We start from the raw sequence: 18,156 nt of genomic DNA, 5'->3' as shown, positions 1-18,156 counted from the left end.
GTTTCAGAGTGAATATCTATACGTTTACAGCACTATAATCTTTGCTTGCAATAAATGAACAAAGAAATAACATGTAAAAGTTATTTGGTAGAAGGTGTAAAATATACTAATGTATCTATGGAAAAGTTAATTCATCCACAGATTTTTTTCCAATTTCATAGACAGCGTATGATATTCAGACTCATATTCAATAAGGGGAAAAGAGTTATTCTGAGGGCAAAATTATTCAAAGCCACAAACTGCAGTGGGGCTTCGACTCTGTTACATCCACAAAATTCACTAGATAAGTATGGATCAGCTTTATAGAGAGATTATGTATAACCTATCTACAAATCAGGGAAGAGCATTTTATGTCATAAATGAATTCTTTCCAGATTAAGGCAATTTGGTAGGAAGACCTTATCTGGTGGAACTGCATACAGTTCTGGCATCAGAAGAATTCCATTCTTTTTTCTAATAAGGATCCCTTCCAAGGCTTCTCTGTATTCCTGCACCTGGGAAATACAAAAGACTTTTTATAATAGCAGGCTATTTCTAGGAGACAAAAGGGAAACAAAGTGAACAAAATAGTCAGGCATATAATCCAATAAACAAAGAACTGTATTCAAATAAAAGCGGGGGGGAACCTAAACAGTGCAGAAACAACCTTATTCTGCTGAAAACATTCTAGTAGTGAGAATGTTGATCTGTTGTCAAAGAAGATTGTTTTAGCTTTATAAGCCCTCACCCATGTTGAGCCAAAGAACAAATTTAAGAGAGCAAAGGGTCTGGTTTTGCAACAAAACCAGATAAGAAGCATTTCAGTGTAAGAAGGTGACATTTATGCTTGCTGCAATTAGAAACTCAGGGCAAGAGTTGAGATTGAGGTTTCTGCTGCCTAATGTGTTAACATTTTTTCACTTGCAGATGATTTATCTTAATTTTTTTAAGACTAGACCACCTAAATCAACTCTTTTCCAGCATACTGAGACCAGGCCTGGCCTCACTGCGGGTATGTGGGGTAGAAATGGTGTATGTCTCTCTGTGTACATGTGCACACATGTGCACACATATTTAGAGCCCATCCTTCTGCTATCCCTTCATCCAGAAAAATTCTGGCAGCAATACACCAAACACTAAAGTTGATCCAAAATATTTTATTTTACCCACCTGAATTCTGTCATCATTGAAAACTCCATCAATTAGAAAATATGTCCAGAATACAGGCCATTCACATTCTATGTTCTCAAATAACTTGAGCTCAGCAGGATCATAATGTAATCTGTTTGGATCCTAGAAATATATTAATTGCATAGTTTATTGTTACCATTTCACTTTATTGCAGAAAATATTCTGCCGCTATTAATATTAACATCCTATTGATCTCCAAGGTCCTAAGGAGTTTTGGATGGAATTTTCACCCCACATTTATATGTAAAGTAATCAAGCCTTTTAAGAACACCAAGAAACTGAGAATTCTGGAGGCCTAGTCATCTATTCCTCTAATTCCAAGATGTCTGGAAAGAGAAAGAATAATGTGCATAAAGTGAGAGAAAAATAATCCTGCAATGAATTGTGTCAATAGGACAGATTTGATTTCTAGGAACATGAACTCAACAATCCAATGATTGTCAGCATAGAATAAGCTGCGTCTTATAGCGAATAATAAATCTTATTTCAGTGCACAGTAAGCCTGATCAAAGGGGCTTTCAATTTAATCTGGTGGAGATTAAAACCCTGCGAAGAATATCTCACTTTAGGTTTAGAAGGAAGTGAGACTGCTGCTACGTCGAATCTATTCTACAGCAAGTTTAAGTTAAGGGCTATATCCCAGCACTCTTTGTATAGGAAATAAACAAGATAAACAGGATGTATTAAAAATAACAGGAAGAGAAAAGAATCAGTATACAGTACCTGTTGATGAAAAAATATGAATGATCAGAAGGTTAGATACTAGGAAAAGAGATTGAAGGAATGTTTAGCTTTGAAATAAAAAGGCTGAAGAGAAGATATGACAGTATTCATCAAATGAGTCAAAACCTGTTCTCAGAAGAGTGGCAGCTAGCTGTGGCCATCTCAAAATGATAACATGTCCATCGTGACATCATAATGCAAGTTCTTCTATGTTACATGCAAATGTGCCAGGAATTGAGTTTTCATCACAACATTGTGATGTATTTTATGTCATTACCATCCCTTGTTTGTTCCCATTGTTCTGAAGTGCAAGATAGAAAATAACAGCTTTAAATTAGAGGCAGGCAAGTTCTGAATCAATATTAGAAAAACAGCTGCTTTATGTTTACCTAGAGCAGGGATCCCCAATCCCAGCCCCTGGCCCACTATCAGGCTGTGGCCTATTCGGAATTGGACCGCATGAGTGGCTAGTCAGAGGGGACAACTGACCTAGAGAGTGGATTCTCTTCTCCAGATGTGTTCAAGAGGAGCCTAGGCAACTATTCCTAGTGGCTGCCTCAATTTGAATACTTGCACTGAGAAGGGGAGATGATTCAGTGGCTTCAGTGGTTTCCTCACGCTACCATTTTGATATTATCCCCATCTCTCTCCCATTTCCTTTCCTAAAGCTGCTCTCAGTTCCTGGAAGTAAGTTTGGATGGCTAAGGGCAAAGCTCTGGAGAAGCTAGAAAATCATCTTCTGGAACACTGGAGGAATAAAAATGGTAATTCTGCTGATTATAATTAACTGTTGATTATAATTAACAATGTAATTATAAATATTTTAAAACTAGATATGCTAAAAGTCATGATCCAGTTCACATCTTTGTCTAGATCAGGGGTGGGCAAACCACGGCCCGGGGGCCACATCCGCCCGTTGGTCTGTCCAATGCGGCCCGCCCCTGAAAAAAATAACTGCCATTGGTCTGTCCAATCCGGCCCGCCCCTGAAAAAAAATCGCTGGGTGTGGCGTATTGCCCTGTGTCGTGTGGCCCCCAAAGCTGCAAAACAGTGCGGAGCGATCTAGGGGTAGGAAAGAAAAGAAATTTGCAAAGGCCTCGGCTGGGAGTTCAAAATCACCTTCAAGTGCGACCTCTCCGAAGGTGAGTCCCCGCCGATCCCCCTTTTTTTCCCGGGGCTTCAGGCTTAAACTTTGCAAAGGCAAAGCTTGCAGGCTGGAGCGCCTTCCCGCCGAGGAGCGGAAAGGTTCCACCCGGCGGGCGGGCGGGCTGCTTGGAGCCACCTAAAGCTAGGCCGCTGCTGGTGGAGCCTTGCCCTGCCTTGGTGCCCCGTTTCCGGCTCGGCGGTCCTGCTCGGGCGGCACTTTAAAAGCCTGCTCCCAGCACCCAAGCAACTTCCCAGCAACTTTCGGCTTTGTTTTAACTCGCGGGCGCCAGGCATGATATTCCGCTCTGAAAAAAAAATCGGGCCGCCAAAAGAGACCCCGCCGCGCGCCCGGGAGTGCCCGCTGCTTTCCCTCACCGGGGCCGGGCGGCGGCATGTTGCACGGAGGCTGGTCTGTGGCTGGCCCAGCTCCCTTTTCCTGCCGCTCAGCGGCCTCCGCTCGCACCGCCTGGGCTCCGCTCAGGTATCCGGCTGGGGCTGTCAGGAGTTGCTACCGCCGGCGCAGCTCCACGCGGCTCCAGTCCCTGTTGCCTCGGGAAGGAAAGGCAAAACCAGGAGCCGCTGCTGCCGTTGCAAGCGCCGCCGCGGCTCTTCCTTTTTGCCTTTCCCTTCCTGAAGCAACGCGGGACTGGAGCCGGAGCGCCGCCAGCAACTCCTGACTCGGGGCCTCCGAGGGGAGGGGAAGGAGGAGAAGAAGGGGGGGGGGAAAGGAGGGCGATTCCCCAAAATCGGAATTCGATTTTAATCGGAAGAATATCATGCCTGGGGCGCTCGCACCTGGCCCTGAGCCGCGCGGCGGAGGGAAGCCCGGCGGGCAGGCGGGCAGGCGGGCTGCTTGGAGGAGGCGACCCAGCGGCGCTCCGGGCTTCCCCTCCGCCGTGCGGCTCAGGGCGGCGCGAGCGCCCGCGAGTTAAAACGAAGCCGAAAGTTGCTGGGAAGTTGCTCGGTTTTCCGGGCTTCCAGGGCTTTGCAAAGGCAAAGTTTGCAGGCTGGAGCATCTTCCCGCCGAGGAGCGGGAAGGGTTCCGCCCGGCGGGTGGGGTGGGCTGCTTGATCGGGCTGCTGTGCGGCTCGGGACGAGGCGCGAGCGCCCGTGAGTTAAAACGAAGCCGAAAGTTGCTGGGAAGTTGCTCGATTTCTGGGGCTTCCAGGCTTAAACTTTGCTCGGGCGGCACTTTAAAAGCCTGCTCCCAGCACCCGAGCAACTTCCCAGCAACTTTCGGCTTCCTTTTAACTCGCGGTCGCCGCGCCTGGCCCCGAGCCGCCGGGCGAAGGGAAGCGCGTGCGGGCGTGCAGGCTGCTTGGAGGAGGTTCCGGGCTTCCTCTCTGCCAGGTGCAAGCGCCGCGAGTTAAAGGAAGCCGAAAGTTGCTGGGAAGTTGCTCGGGTTTCCGGGCTTCCAGGGCTTTGCAAAGGCAAAGTTTGCAGACTGGAGCGCCTTCCGCCGAGGAGCGGGAAGGGTTTCACCCGTGGGCGGGCGGGCTGCTTAAACTTTGCTCGGGCGGCACTTTAAAAGCCTGCTCCCAGCACCCGAGCAACTTCCCAGCAACTTTTAACTCGCTGGCGCCGCACCTCGCCCGAGCCGCACAGCAGCCGACTCAAGCAGCCCGCCCGCCCGCCGGGCGGAACCTTCCCGCTCCTCGGCGGGAAGACGCTCCCGCCTGCAAACTTTGCCTTTGCAAAGCCCTGGAAGTCCCGGAAACCCGAGCAACTTCCCAGCAACTTTCGGCTTCCTTTAACTGCGGGCGCCGCGCTGGCCCCAAGCCGCGGCGGAGGTGAAGCCCGGCGGGCGGGCGGGCGGACTGCTTGGAAGAGGCTCCGGGCTTCCCCTCCGCCAGGCATGAGCGCCTGCGAGTTAAAAGGAAGCCGAAAGTTGCTGGGAAGTTGCTTGGGTTTCCGGGCTTCCAGGCTTAAACTTTGCAAAGGCAAAGTTTGCAGGCTGGAGCGTCTTCCCGCCGAGGAGCAGGAAGGGCTGCTTAAACTTTGCTCGGGCGGCACTTTAAAAAGCCTGCTCCTAGCACCCGAGCAACTTCCCAGCAACTTTCGGCTTCCTTTTAACTTGCGGGTGCTCGCGCCTGGCCCCGAGCCGCGCGGCAGAGGGGAAGCCCGGCGGGCGGGCGAGCTGCTTGGAGGAGGCGACCCGGTGGTGCTCCGGCAGCAGCAACAGGCAGTTTCGCCCGGCTCCGCTCAGGTGTCTGGCTGGGGCTGTGAGGAGTTGCTACCGCCAGCGCAGCTCCGTGCGGCTCCAGTCCGCGTTGCCTTGGGAAGGAAAAGGCAAAACCAGGAGCCGCTGAGCCTGAGCCTCCGGTGCCGCTGCTCCGTTGCAAAGCACCGCCGCGGCTCTTCCTTTTGCCTTTCCCTTCCCGAGGCAACGCTGGACTGGAGCCGCGCCGGCGTTAGCAACTCCTGACTCAGGGGCCTCCGAGGGGAGGGGAAGGAGGAGAAGGGGGGAAGGGTGGGGGCGATTCCCCAAAAAATCTTGTGTTGACCCGGCCCGTCTGTCAAATTTTAAAAGTCAATGCGGCCCCCGAGCCAAAAAGTTTGCCCACCCCTGGTCTAGATGCAATTTAGCATCTTTCATCTTTCATTTGGCATCTTTCATTTCACTATCCTAGTATGAATATAAATTAATCTTAATTAAATTAGTGGCTCAAATATTTCATGTTTAGGGTGACTGGTTGGCGTTGCAGCGGTATGGACATGGGTTAGTGGAGCTCAGCAAAACCCAGCCGATACCTGCTTGCCAGGAGACTGTACGGGGCCAAAGCCACCTAGAGGGGTGGTGAAGATAGGAGGGACTCTTTGTCAATTGCAAGGAAACAGTGGTTTCCTTGCTTGATCCAAATAAACCCTCCTGAACAGTAGCAGAGACAATGGCCATTTTGACCAGACCAAAACTGACAACCGGGACAAGAAGATTAAGAGCTGGAGCGGTTTGTGAACAGAGGATTGGAACTGGGTGATATGATTTTCAACTTCTATATTGGAGACTTAATTAAACCCAAATTAAAAAAATTCTTAAAAGAATGATTCCCCAAAATGCTGAGGAAGCAGCGAATTAACATAAGACAGACTACAGCAGCGAATTAACAATAAGACAGACTACAGACCCAAAAGAGGGGGGAAAATTAATGGGAGACTATGAAGCTTTAAAAGATAGAAAGACCAGACTTGCAGTATTGTAAACAGTTATTTTAATTAGCTGATAATATTGTTTGACTACCGAAAGAAATTGAATAAAGAAAAATGGATTATTTTGATAATCAGTTGTTATATCTTCTGCTTCCTTTTAACACTGGAAGGTAGTGCTGGGATGCCACCTACTAGTGAAAAAAGATATACCACTACATGGTGGGAAAAGACCTTGACAGGAAAGGAGGATTGATAACAGAAGGGAAACAGGAGAACAAAAAGGGGGGGGGGGAATTAAGGCAAACAACACCCAGAAGACCATATTTTTGTTTTCTTTGGTTTTATATCTATTTGCTTTTGGCTGTTTGGGAGTAACTGGTGAGCCTTCTGAAGATTTCTAAAGCAGTATGGATTATGAACAATAAAAACTGCCCTCAAAACTACACTTAACTCTGTGGATTAATGAGGCATGGGGAAATCTGGTGGGTCATTCTAGATTATAAATACTATTCGATAGAACATCTCACAAGGAGAAAAAAGAAAAATTAAAAGACTTATAAATTTGGACAACTTACAGGCACAAATCGGAAGATTTTTGTGAACAATAAATATTGTGGATTCTGAGGAACAGTTCTGGGACTGAGCAATTTTTTTAATATTGGCTTTTTTGGTGTTTCTGGATAATTGGGACATTGGGATTAAAGCAAAATGTTACAACAAGGAAAAATAAATACATTTCAAAAAGAAATACTATTGATGCTTCAATGTATTCAGGAAATTATAACAAGGAACCATAGGGAGATGAAGAAGCTGTTGCATGATACTAGATATGAGACTAGAAAACCCTCAGCAAATGACAATGAAAAATGAACAAACAATTCAGAAAATAGAGGAAAAATTAGAAGGAGCAAAGAATAGAAGCAAATGACACAAGTAGATAAAGAAACAGAAAAAAATTGAATTTGAAATAGAGCTGGCAAATTACTCTTTAAGAGGTCAAAATATAGAAAAGGACAAAGAAAGAGAAAGATCTCCCAGAAGTGATGAAAGAGTTATTGATGGGTGCTCTAGAGATTCGACAGCAAGAGATAGATGTGGAGGCAGATGAAATACTTAGACTAAATATGAGTAACGTAAGGGAATACAATATCCCAATGGAGGATTTTGGGATATTTATCAAAAAGCCAGTAAGAACTGAAATACTAAAAAGGGTAAAACATGATGGGTAGATATAGAATACTTCTTAATATGGGATTTTCCTTATTAAGGGTTAGAAAATAGAGGTAGAAAGTAGAAATTGGGAAAATATTATGTATACTGCTACATAATATAATACAGTATAATTATTATGTATATATAAATGTTAGAAGTTGAAAGATTACTATCATGTATTCTTAAACAGTATTATTATTACTATATTGTGTATAAAGTAAATTGACCCAGACAATACACTGTTCACCAGGCACTTGTGTATGTTAAAGAAAAAAACCATACATAAAATTATATATTAAAAAATCATGGTTAAATTCTCCATGCTTTTCCCATATTAAAGTTCTAAATATATTTACTGGTAGTTCTTTAATATTTTCATATCAACCATTCACAAGACTCAAGGTAGTATATACAATGTAAGATAAATAACTCCACCTCATAAAAATGACTAAAATTATTCATTCAAAATATATAAGATTGCCTCAAAATCATATTATTAAAGTTGCAGAATGCGAGAATTGTAGACACCAAACACCTCTCAGGGGACAACTATAAAACAGGCTGGAAAGATCAATGGCTTAATCAGAAAAATTCAAAGCACCTAGGATCCAACAAAAAATTAAATGAAATCAAAGGATATTAAAAAAAATCACTGGGATTAAAAAAATTACTTTCCCTGTGCAAATATGGATTTGCTTGATTCCCAAAGTTTTGAACATAGCATTTCAGAAGAATGTAGAATAAATTACAATTAGTACCAATCTGATTATGATCCATTTATAATATTGCTTATTTTCAGTCCACCATACAGTTCATTTTACCGTTAATTCACAAGGCAGTTTGCCAAGCTGTAACTGCCTCTCCCAGAATGTCATTCCACTATCATTCTATTATCAATGAAGAATATTTGAGGTAAGAATATTATAAATGAATGTCCATGTAGGTTCTGAATAAGCTGAATTGGATATGGGAATCAATCTCAGTTATACAACAATATTTGTTTGTTAAAATTTATTTGCCTCCTATACATATCTACCTACATACATATATGTACCTATATACCTACACCAAGAGAATTAAAATTTCCTATTTGGGCTTCATCAAACAGAATTAAAAATTCTTTTATTCAATACATTTCAGTGCAGAGCAGCTGAACTCTGTTGTATTGGAATTTCTGGCACAGAGGGTGAACACTACAGAAACACATGAAAAAATATTGGAGATAAATTGTAATCTACTGATTACAGCAGTGATTGTTTAGCCTTATGGCACTCTATACAGTTCTGGAATTTTTATGATTTAACTAAGCAACTGGCAACAGATTTCTCAGTATTTGTCCTTTGTTGCTTGAATAAGAAATCAAACTCCCTGAATGAGAAAGGAGCTGTGACCCACTTCTCCTAGAAACTAACTTTCATTTTATTCGAGCCTGGTTTCAACAAGACAAATACCAGCAATGGCACTGAAATTTTAAAATGGGATTTCTTGTCCCTGTTTATTTGACCGTGCTTATTTGTTGCTAAATCTGTACTAACATATTGTAATATTCCAATGTTTAATGTTTATTTGGAAGCTAGGCACAGTCCATGTAAAACTAACATAAAGTTGTAAAGCTTAGAAAGTTTCAGCAATCCAACCTCTCTTGGTGTTTTATAGCCATCTCGGAGGAAACGACAGCAGCCATAACGTCCCTGTAAAGATATGCAATGTTTATGATGCAGGAATGGTTTTATATAAACTAGTATTCTTAATCATACTGAATAAACCTTATCCGTTGGTAACAGGTAAGGTTCATTATATTACTCAAAAATAAATTAATCAAAGACTTATTTTAAGCCAAAATTAAAGACGTACTTGCAACTTGGTGATAATTTCATTTTTCGTTGCATTAACAATGTTCATATCTTCTATGGCAAAGGCTGGATAAGAAATAATGGACAAAAGGCCAGCATCAATCTCTTTTGATGTGGATGCCCTCGGTAACATGGAGTATAGAATAGACTGAGCAGGACATACATAAGCAGCATTGAAAAACAAGAAAAACAAAGATTAAAAAACCATTAGTTTCATTCCAAAGTATATTATCAGATGTAGAAATATCGGTAGTGCTAGTTTGGATTCTAAATTGTTTTGAAAAAGACAGTCTCCAAGAAATTATTTTCTAATACATCCATGCCCGATTTCTCAAGCAACAGCATAGGACCAGTATCAATCGACTGAAAACCATGATCATCAGAAACTTCATTCAATTATGTATGCAATTTGTAAATGTATGTACACAAACAAAATTTTAAAAAGTTATGATATTTATATAGTTACTTACCAAGCACATCTAAATTATATTAAAGTAATCAAAATATCTTTACAATCCCTAAGGAATATCACAACTTTTGAACACCCCTATTGTTTGGAAATTGAAAGTTGAAAAATTTGATATGCCCTAAACTATGCATTCCATAGAATAGAATAACAGAGTTGGAAGGGATCTTGTATATCATCTAGTCCAAGGGTGTCAAACTCAATTTCATTGAGAGCTGCATAAGGGTTGTGTTTGATCTTGGAGGGTTGGGGGTGGGCGTGGTCATGGTGGTCATGGCCATAGTAGACATTTGACACAGGCTCAAGATGCATTTTTTTCCTTTCTCTACTTTCTTTCCACAGTTCTTTACTATAACTTTTTTCCTATCTCTTCTACCAGATATAACTGGCAAACATTTTTCATACTCCACTAAACTTTTTATTTCTAAATTTATACCCCATTGTTTAATAGTAAATTGCTTTTCCAGGCAGAAAAGCTATTTATACTATTGTATTTTTATTATTCAACTAATAACAAAAACTAGTGTAAATAGCATGATAATACAAGACCTAACAGCAGAGGTAAATTTCCAGAATAGTAAATAGAAATGGCTGTCAATTATAGAACGTTGATTGTAGATTAAATGGACCTACAGTATGTAAAATCTGGCATTAAACTATAGTATTAACATAGGATGTTTTGTCATTTTTAGTTGTTGGGCTAATTCTTCCTTCTCTAATAAATTTATCTTATGTTTTAATAAGTCCATTTGTAATTTAATTTGTTTTTTTGGGGGGGTTCCTCTTGTAATTTCCTCTCCATCTCTTTATATTCCTGTTCAAATATCTTTCGTTATTTTTTCTCTTTACTCTTTTTTGCCATACATTTTATTGCCACTCCTTTTATAGATGCTTTTACTGTATCCCAATTATTTTGTGGAGATGTGTCCTTCTCTTTATTTTCTTCGAAAAAGAATTCCAGTTCTCTTTTCAATTTGAAGTTAAAATCTTTCTCTTTTAGAATTGACCTTTGAGGCGTCCTTCTAAAGGCTTTTTTTGCTCAGTCCAACTAAATCTAATTGCGCTGTGGTCTGCCCATAGGTTTCAATATTAATTGAATTAATATTGAATATAAATTAATTCTGAAATAAGTTTTTTCATCATCAATGCCATATCTAATCTCGACCAGGACTGGTGCCTATTAGAGTAATATGTATGTTGTTTTTTCCAGATTTCTTTCTCTCCATGCATCATAGATGTTAACTTCTTTCATCAAATCATAAAAAAAAATTGGTAGTGTTTTCTTCCTCTCTAATCTCGTATAGTCCAGTATTTTATCAACAACCGCATTAAAATCACCCAAAATACAAATTTCCTTGTATTGCAAGTCCTTAATTTTATTATATAATTTTTGGAAAAAAGTTTCTTGTGGCCCATTTGGTACATATATTACCACCAATAATATCTTTTCATTTCCCAATTCAATTTCAACCATCAAAATCTTACTATCATTATCTCTAAAAATTTCTTTGGCTAAATCCAATCCTTTATGTACAATGTCACCCCTCTTTTCTTTTGTACATCAAGCACCGAAAAAATTTTCCCTTATTTTTTGTTGTCTAACAGGTATTTTTGTTTCTCTGTTATGTGTACTTCCTGTAGAGCTATTATATCAACATTTAATCTTTGTAAATTCTTAAACAATTTTTTTCTTTTCACTGAGGAGTTTATACCATTAATGTTCATCAATATCACTTCACATCTATCCTGGTTTTTATCTGTTCCTTTGTCTAGTGCTTCTTTTGATTCTAATTTCTTTAGGCTCATTATCTGTCCTTTCTTATTCTTCCCTATTTCCTCGTCTTCCATACCTTCTCTCTTTATTATCTAATGTATTTCCTTCTGTACTTGTTGCTTCCATACCTCTTTCTTCTGTTGTTTCTTTCTCTGGAACTGATTCTTCTGTCTCTTCTTCATTTATAAATTGTTGGTCAAAAAACTCTTCTGCTTTATCAAGTGTATCCAGCCTAAATCTTTTCTCCTGACATGTGACCATGATGCCTTCTGGCGTCAACCATCTAAAGTTCACATTGTGTTTTATCAACTTTGTTGTTAGGAAGTGTTAGGAAGTGGTTCTTAGCTCTCTCTTTTCGGTACTTGTTTTAAAACAGTTGTTTCCCCCCGTATTCGATTGGGTCATCTCTCATCTAATGTAAAATTTCATCACGGATCGATTTTTTAACTAGTCAGATATGGACTTCCCTTGGGAGGTTATACCTCCTTGCATAGTTTGTCTGTACTCTGTACAACTTGTCCATTTCTGTGAACATCTCTTCTTTTTCCATCCCTAACGCCTTTTCCAGTATCTCCGCCATCACCTCCAGCAAATCTTCCCCTTTTTCTTCCTTTAAATTTTGAAATCTTAGATAGTGGGCTGCCTTTTCTACCTCCAAAAAGATTACTGTTCTTTCCAACTCCTTATTAGCTTTTTCCAATTTACCATGTTGCAGTTAAGCGCCGCACATGCACCAACATCTCCAGACTTTCAGATGTGTGCACGCATACGCAGGGGGGAGCTGTCTGGCAGCAGGAGCTTTGCAGCTGGCCTCCCAAGAAACAGGCATGGCAGCAGCGGCAGCGACACCAGCAATAGGCAAAGTTGTGGGGAGGCATGTGATGTGGACCACTCGATGCACCTGTTCTATCCCACGTGGCTGCCCAGCTCATCCACAAGCTGGACCATGTGCCTCTCCCCTGAACCACTGCCTCTGGCTATTGCCACTGCAGTGGGCCAAGACAAAGTAAGGTGCAGGCACGGAGCTTATCTGCAACCTGGCAGCAGCCGCCTGCCCTGTCCCAGCCACATGGGATCGAGCAGGGATGTTGTTCTGACCAAGGCTTCCTGAGACAGTAACAATCACATGCTTAGTCCCAAAAACCCTCTTTTTATTTCAATGGCTGTGAATTATATTCATTTACAGCTCATAATGAATCCCTAACAGTTTGTGAATAGTCCAAGAGAAATCTGCCAGTCTTTTTGGAATAAGGCTGATAAGCACCCGCCTGTATCTTCCTTGAAATGCTGCCAATGACTAAATTGCCAATTAGCGGTACAAGGCCAAACGGAGCACAAAGTCAATATGGAGCTTCAGAGTTTAAACTAATCAGAACTAACAAAGTTGCTTCCTGCAAAGATTCATGTCCCTTTACTCCTCCTTTATGTCAATCATGTCCAAGCCTTACTCCCGAGTTGCCTCTTTTGTCTTAACTGTTCTTGCCTTCTGGCAGCTCTGCGCAAGCGCGCACTGGGAACAGGCTCCCCCTGTTCCTCTGTCTTGCTGACGTCAGATTCTGGAGACTCTGGAATCAGCAGATAACTCCCAGATGGCCTTGGCATCATCTGTGTCTCAGACGCAGATCGCTCATCCGAGCCTTCCCACAGACTCCAGGACTGGCTCACATTCCTCCCCACTCTCCAACTCTGCTGCCAGCTCCACAGGCTGCCGGCAGACCACAACAGACATCTGGTGATCCACATCACGTGCCTCCTCGACTCTGCCTGCTGCTGGTGCCACTACACCTGCTTCTTGAAGGACCAGCTCCCCCTTGCGTGCACACACCTGAAATGCTGGTAAGCACGGCTGTCCTGGAAACGGTAAGGGGCCTACCTGCATTGCTTTGGCCCAACCAATCCCATCCCAGCAGGCAGGTGCGCAGGAGGTGGGTGCACGCATGCGTAGGCCTGGTCCACACTATCCTGGCATGCACTTACTTCCTGTGACATGCATGCCTGCTGGGTTGGTGCGGGTCAGGCCTATGCTCATGTGCACCTGCTGCCTCCTGTGCGCATGCACACCTGTTTCCATGATAGCCGTGTGGGCTGATCCAACCACATCCGGCCTTGAGTTTGACATCCCTACTTTAGTGGATCATCCGTTTTCTTTAATTTTTTTCTTGGGTAACTGCCGGAATCCTGACATATATATTGAAAGAAACTTTTTTTTAATCTTTGACTTTTGTTGCAAGTCTTTGTTCATTTTGAACCTTTATTTTTCTGCTTTCATCTTTGTAGAGTCTGGGTAATATTCTGCCTTAGTTATGTGTCCCTTTTTCCATTTGTTGTATTTGTCCTTTTTGCCTTTCAGTTTGTCAGAGATATCTTTGTGCAACCATGCTGGTTTTTTCTTGGATTTCTTGTTTTTCTTTTTCAGTGGCATTGTGCTGGACTGGGCTTTTATGACCATATTTTTCAGAGTTTCCTAAGCTTCTTGACTTGTTCCCCTTTAGGATTTTCATCCAAGGAATTTTTCCCAAGCTTTCTCTGAGTTTGTTAAAATCACCTCTTTTAAAAGAGAAAATGGCAATAGAGACAGATTATGTCTCTAGATTAGAGACAGATTATGTAAAACTGATTATAATTAATCCTTCAGGTCACTTACCAGATGCTGGTTTCAAGTATGGAAGGCGAATTAGAGACTAAGCATTTCAGAATTCATGAAAGGAAATTTATCTTTCTCTCCTTACCCTCACCCCCCTGGGGGTGAAATTCAAAATTTTCGCCTACTGGCTCTGTGGGCTGCGGGCATGGCTTGGTATAATAGTAATAGCAACCAGGAGCGATTGGGGTGATTTTTTACCGATTCAAATGGTCCCTACCTCCTCTCCCAAGGTGGGCCGAGGTGGTTGAATTTCACCCCTGCCCCCCCATCCCTTGACTTCACATATACTATTTGGTTAAGAACTTTAAAAGAGCTTCATTACAGCCTCTTGGATATCCCAATGAAAAAGACTCATATTTACCTGACAATGTTCAACTTCATCTGGAAGCACATGAATAACTGACTTATGTCCACCTCCAGCTCCAAACAGGTCCAGCTCATCAATTGCTTCCAAAGCAGCCTTCAGAAAAACATTTGTCATTTCTCATTACTAGCAAAGGAAATTTAACTCATATGCCTGTATCCCTGAGCCTGCTTGGTGTAGTGGTTAAGGCAATAGACTAGAAACTGGGAGACTATGAGTTGTAGTTCCATCTTAGGTACGAAGCTAAATAGCCTTGGGTCACTCATTCTCTCTCTAGGAAAGAAGCAATGAACATAGAAAATATAATAATAGAGTTGAAAGGGACCTTGGAGGTCTTCCAATCCAAACCCCTGTTTGAGCAGGAAATCCTAAATCATTTCAGACAAATGGTTGTCCGGTCTCTTTTTGAAAGCCTTCAGCGATGCAAAGCAAATCATTTCTAATGGCAAAGCATTTCTGAAGAACCATAACAAGAAAACTTTAGAGACTGGCCAGGTAAATGTCAGGACTCACGATTGACTCAAAGGTACCCCTTCCTCAAAAAAGAGTATCTCTATATAAATTTATGTAAAGGTAATTTCAATTTGGATGAATTTTTCCCATTAAGTGAGCATAGGGGTGCAACCAAATATTAAATAGTTTATACATAAACTATTAAAAATATTAAGTATTAAGGCAGTGCTAAGCATTCCAAAATAACTTTTGCATGAGCATTTATTTTCAAATCATCAATGCAATCAGAATAATGACCATCAGAACCAATTTTGCAAGCAGTTGCACAAGTCTTGCAATCAACTCAGCTGTATTAATACAAAAGAAAGACTTCATCCATAGTCCTGTGCACTGTGAAACTAGTTTTTAATGCTTTGTAATATTAAGCATTTTCCACTATTTAATTTTAAATATTAATTTTAAAAACCCAACTTTCACAAAAACAGATCTAGAAATTATCTTGTTTTCTTCAAGGTGACTCAATTTGGTATTTTTATACCACCCCTAGTTGATATGTACTAACACAACTGCCATATAGTGAAAATAGCAGCTTTAATAAAAACAAGCCAGTTTATATTGAGGTATATTAGCATGAGGTCATCATTTAATTGTTCCTGGTCAAAAATATGAATTACAATCCCTTCAATCAGTTGCAAAAGGATCTATGGTTAGTAATACTTCTATACATCTTGGAATATTGATCTTGCAGCTAAAGATGGACAAATTCCAGTTTGTTGATTTCCCTGTCCCAAAAAACTCAGTTGGTTCTTATCCACTGGCTTGTTTGCACATATTTTACGTTCACAGCCAGAAAATTAATCAAGATCCTTATCAAATCAGTGACAAATCTATTGGTTACTACAGTACTTTTTGATTTCAAGATTAGAAATAAACATGCGAATACTAAGAAATAAGCTTTGTTAAGTTCAAGTCTGTAGGTATAAGTTATAAGTTTCAATCAACTTACAAGTGGCTGTAATTATTTCTGATCTATTTATTAAAAAAAAAAAACAGAAACATTCCTACTTTTGCCATTCCAACAGAGCTTGCATTCAACTCAGGAATGCCCTGATTTGTCTTATCACCACGTTCCCACATGCCATAATCCTGAAACAAAACAAGAAAAAAAGAACAAGGACATTTTAAAAACACAGATCCAAAAATATGCAGAAACTATTAGATTATTATGAAAAATATGGAGCTGCTAACCAAGTCAATTAATTTGAAACTTGTTACTTTATAAGCTCTAGTTCAAAATTATGTACATGAGTGCTTGCATGAGGAGATGAAAAATATTTCTCCTCAAAGACATTGGCTCCCCACATTCCATAAACTTTAGGATAAATGCTCTGAGAAAAGAAGAAAAAGAAAAATAAGAAAGGAAAGGAAAAAACATAGATGGAAGCAGAATCAGGGCTTCATTATGAACATCCTCAGATTATCTCTTTTCAGGAGTCCAGGAAAGAGAGGAGATAGCAGAAAGAACGGAAAAAAAGACAGAACGGACAAACCACCTGCATAACTGGATAGAAGCATTCCTGTCCAACAGACAACAAATGGTCAAAATTGGGAGCGTCCTATCAAATTCTGTACCTGTCAACAGTGGTGTCCCCCAAGGCAGTGTTCTAGGACCAACTCTTTTCATACTCTACATAAATGACCTCTGTGATCATATCAAGAGCAACTGCGTTCTCTTCGCTGATGATGTAAAGCTATTCAACACCACAGACAATACTGCTACCCTTCAAAAAGACCTTGACATAATCTTAGAAAAAAATTTCAGGACCAGCTCCTTGCCAAAACTATGGTCACAAGCCACGGTCATCACCATCTTCAAAAAGGGAGACCCCAGCCTAGTTGAAAATTACAGACCAATCTCTTTATGTTGCGTCACCTGTAAAGTCATGGAATCAATTATTAACCAATCCATCATCCTCCACTTAGAAACAAACAACCTACTCTCTAATAAACAATTTGGTTTCAGGAAAAACTATCCTGTAATCTGCAACTCTTACACTGCAAAAACATATGGACTACACAACTCGATCAGGGCAAAACAATAGACACAATCTACATAGACTTCTGTAAAGCCTTTGATTCAGTGGTACACGACAAACTACTCCTAAAACTAAAATCTTACAGTATCTCTGGAAACCTGCATAACTGGATAGAAGCAATCCTGTCAAACAGACAATAAATGGTCAAAATTGGGAGCATCCTATCAAATTCTGTACCTGTCAACAGTGGTGTCCCCCAAGGCAGTGTTCTAGGACTAGCTCTTTTCATACTCTACATACATGACCTCTGTGATCATATCAAGAGCAACTCTGTTCTCTTTGCTGATGATGTAAAGCTATTCAACACCACAGACAATACTGCTACCCTTCAAAAAGACCTTGACTATGTATCAGAATGGTCAAACAAATGGCAACTTCAAATCTCAACAAATAAATGCTCTATCCTACATATTGGCAAAAAAACCCAGAAAATAAAATACAGGCTGAATAGTCAAGACCTTGTTGATGATCCAAACTATGTCAAGGATCTTGGAGTACTCATCTCTAATGACCTAAGTGCTACAGCCCACTGTAACTACATAGCCAAAAAGGCCTTAAGAGTTGTTAACCTAATCTTATATAGCTTTTTCTCTGGTAATATTACACTAATAACTAGAGCATACAAAACATTTGCTAGACCAATACTCAAATACAGCACATCAGTCTGGAACCCACATTACATATCTGATATTAACACAGTTGAGAAAGTCCAGAAATATTTCACAAGAAGAGTTCTCCACTCCTCTACTCGTTGCAGAATACCTTATGCCACCAGACTCGAAATTCTAGACCTAGAAAACCTAGAACTACGCCGCCTTTGGTCCGATCTAAGTATAGTATATAAAATCATACATTGCAATGTCCTACCTGCAAATGAATACTTCAGCTTCAACCATAGCAACACAAGAGGAAACAATAGATACAAACTCAAGGTTAATCATAACAAACTTGATTGCAGGAAATACGACTTTAGCAACAGAGTGGTCAATGTCTGGACTACTCTACCTGACTCTGTGGTTGCTTCCCCAAACACCAAAAACTTTAACCTTAGACTGTCTACTATTGACCTCACCCCTTTCCTAAGAGGTCTGTAGGGGGCGTGCATAAG

The 18,156-nt window shown here is 41.0% G+C and overlaps 1 protein-coding gene across 15 annotated transcripts in view; it reads right to left on the bottom strand.

Moving 5' to 3' along the window:
- The window catches only part of PHKA2 (phosphorylase kinase regulatory subunit alpha 2), a 105,768-nt gene that overhangs the window by 75,272 nt on the left and 12,340 nt on the right, over nt 1-18,156 (bottom strand). For all 15 annotated transcript variants that reach the window (XR_015749853.1, XR_003371536.2, XR_015749850.1 and 12 more), the window contains exons 7-12: nt 16,018-16,098; nt 14,497-14,595; nt 9,253-9,399; nt 9,036-9,089; nt 1,150-1,272; nt 399-494 (exon numbers count right to left, since the gene is read on the bottom strand). Coding sequence is in view for 8 of the 15 variants with exons in the window: in XM_026674939.2 (XP_026530724.1) it covers nt 399-494; nt 1,150-1,272; nt 9,036-9,089; nt 9,253-9,399; nt 14,497-14,595; nt 16,018-16,098 (600 nt within the window). In the remaining 7 variants the exon portion in view is untranslated. The remainder of the gene's footprint in view (nt 1-398; nt 495-1,149; nt 1,273-9,035; nt 9,090-9,252; nt 9,400-14,496; nt 14,596-16,017; nt 16,099-18,156) is intronic.

The sequence above is a fragment of the Notechis scutatus genome, chromosome 5 (genome assembly GCF_049901735.1).
Source record: "Notechis scutatus isolate UNSWTSFEM ecotype Mainland chromosome 5, rNotScu1.2, whole genome shotgun sequence".
Taxonomy (NCBI): Eukaryota; Metazoa; Chordata; class Lepidosauria; order Squamata; family Elapidae; genus Notechis; species Notechis scutatus.
This window is presented reverse-complemented; position numbering and strand designations above follow the sequence as displayed.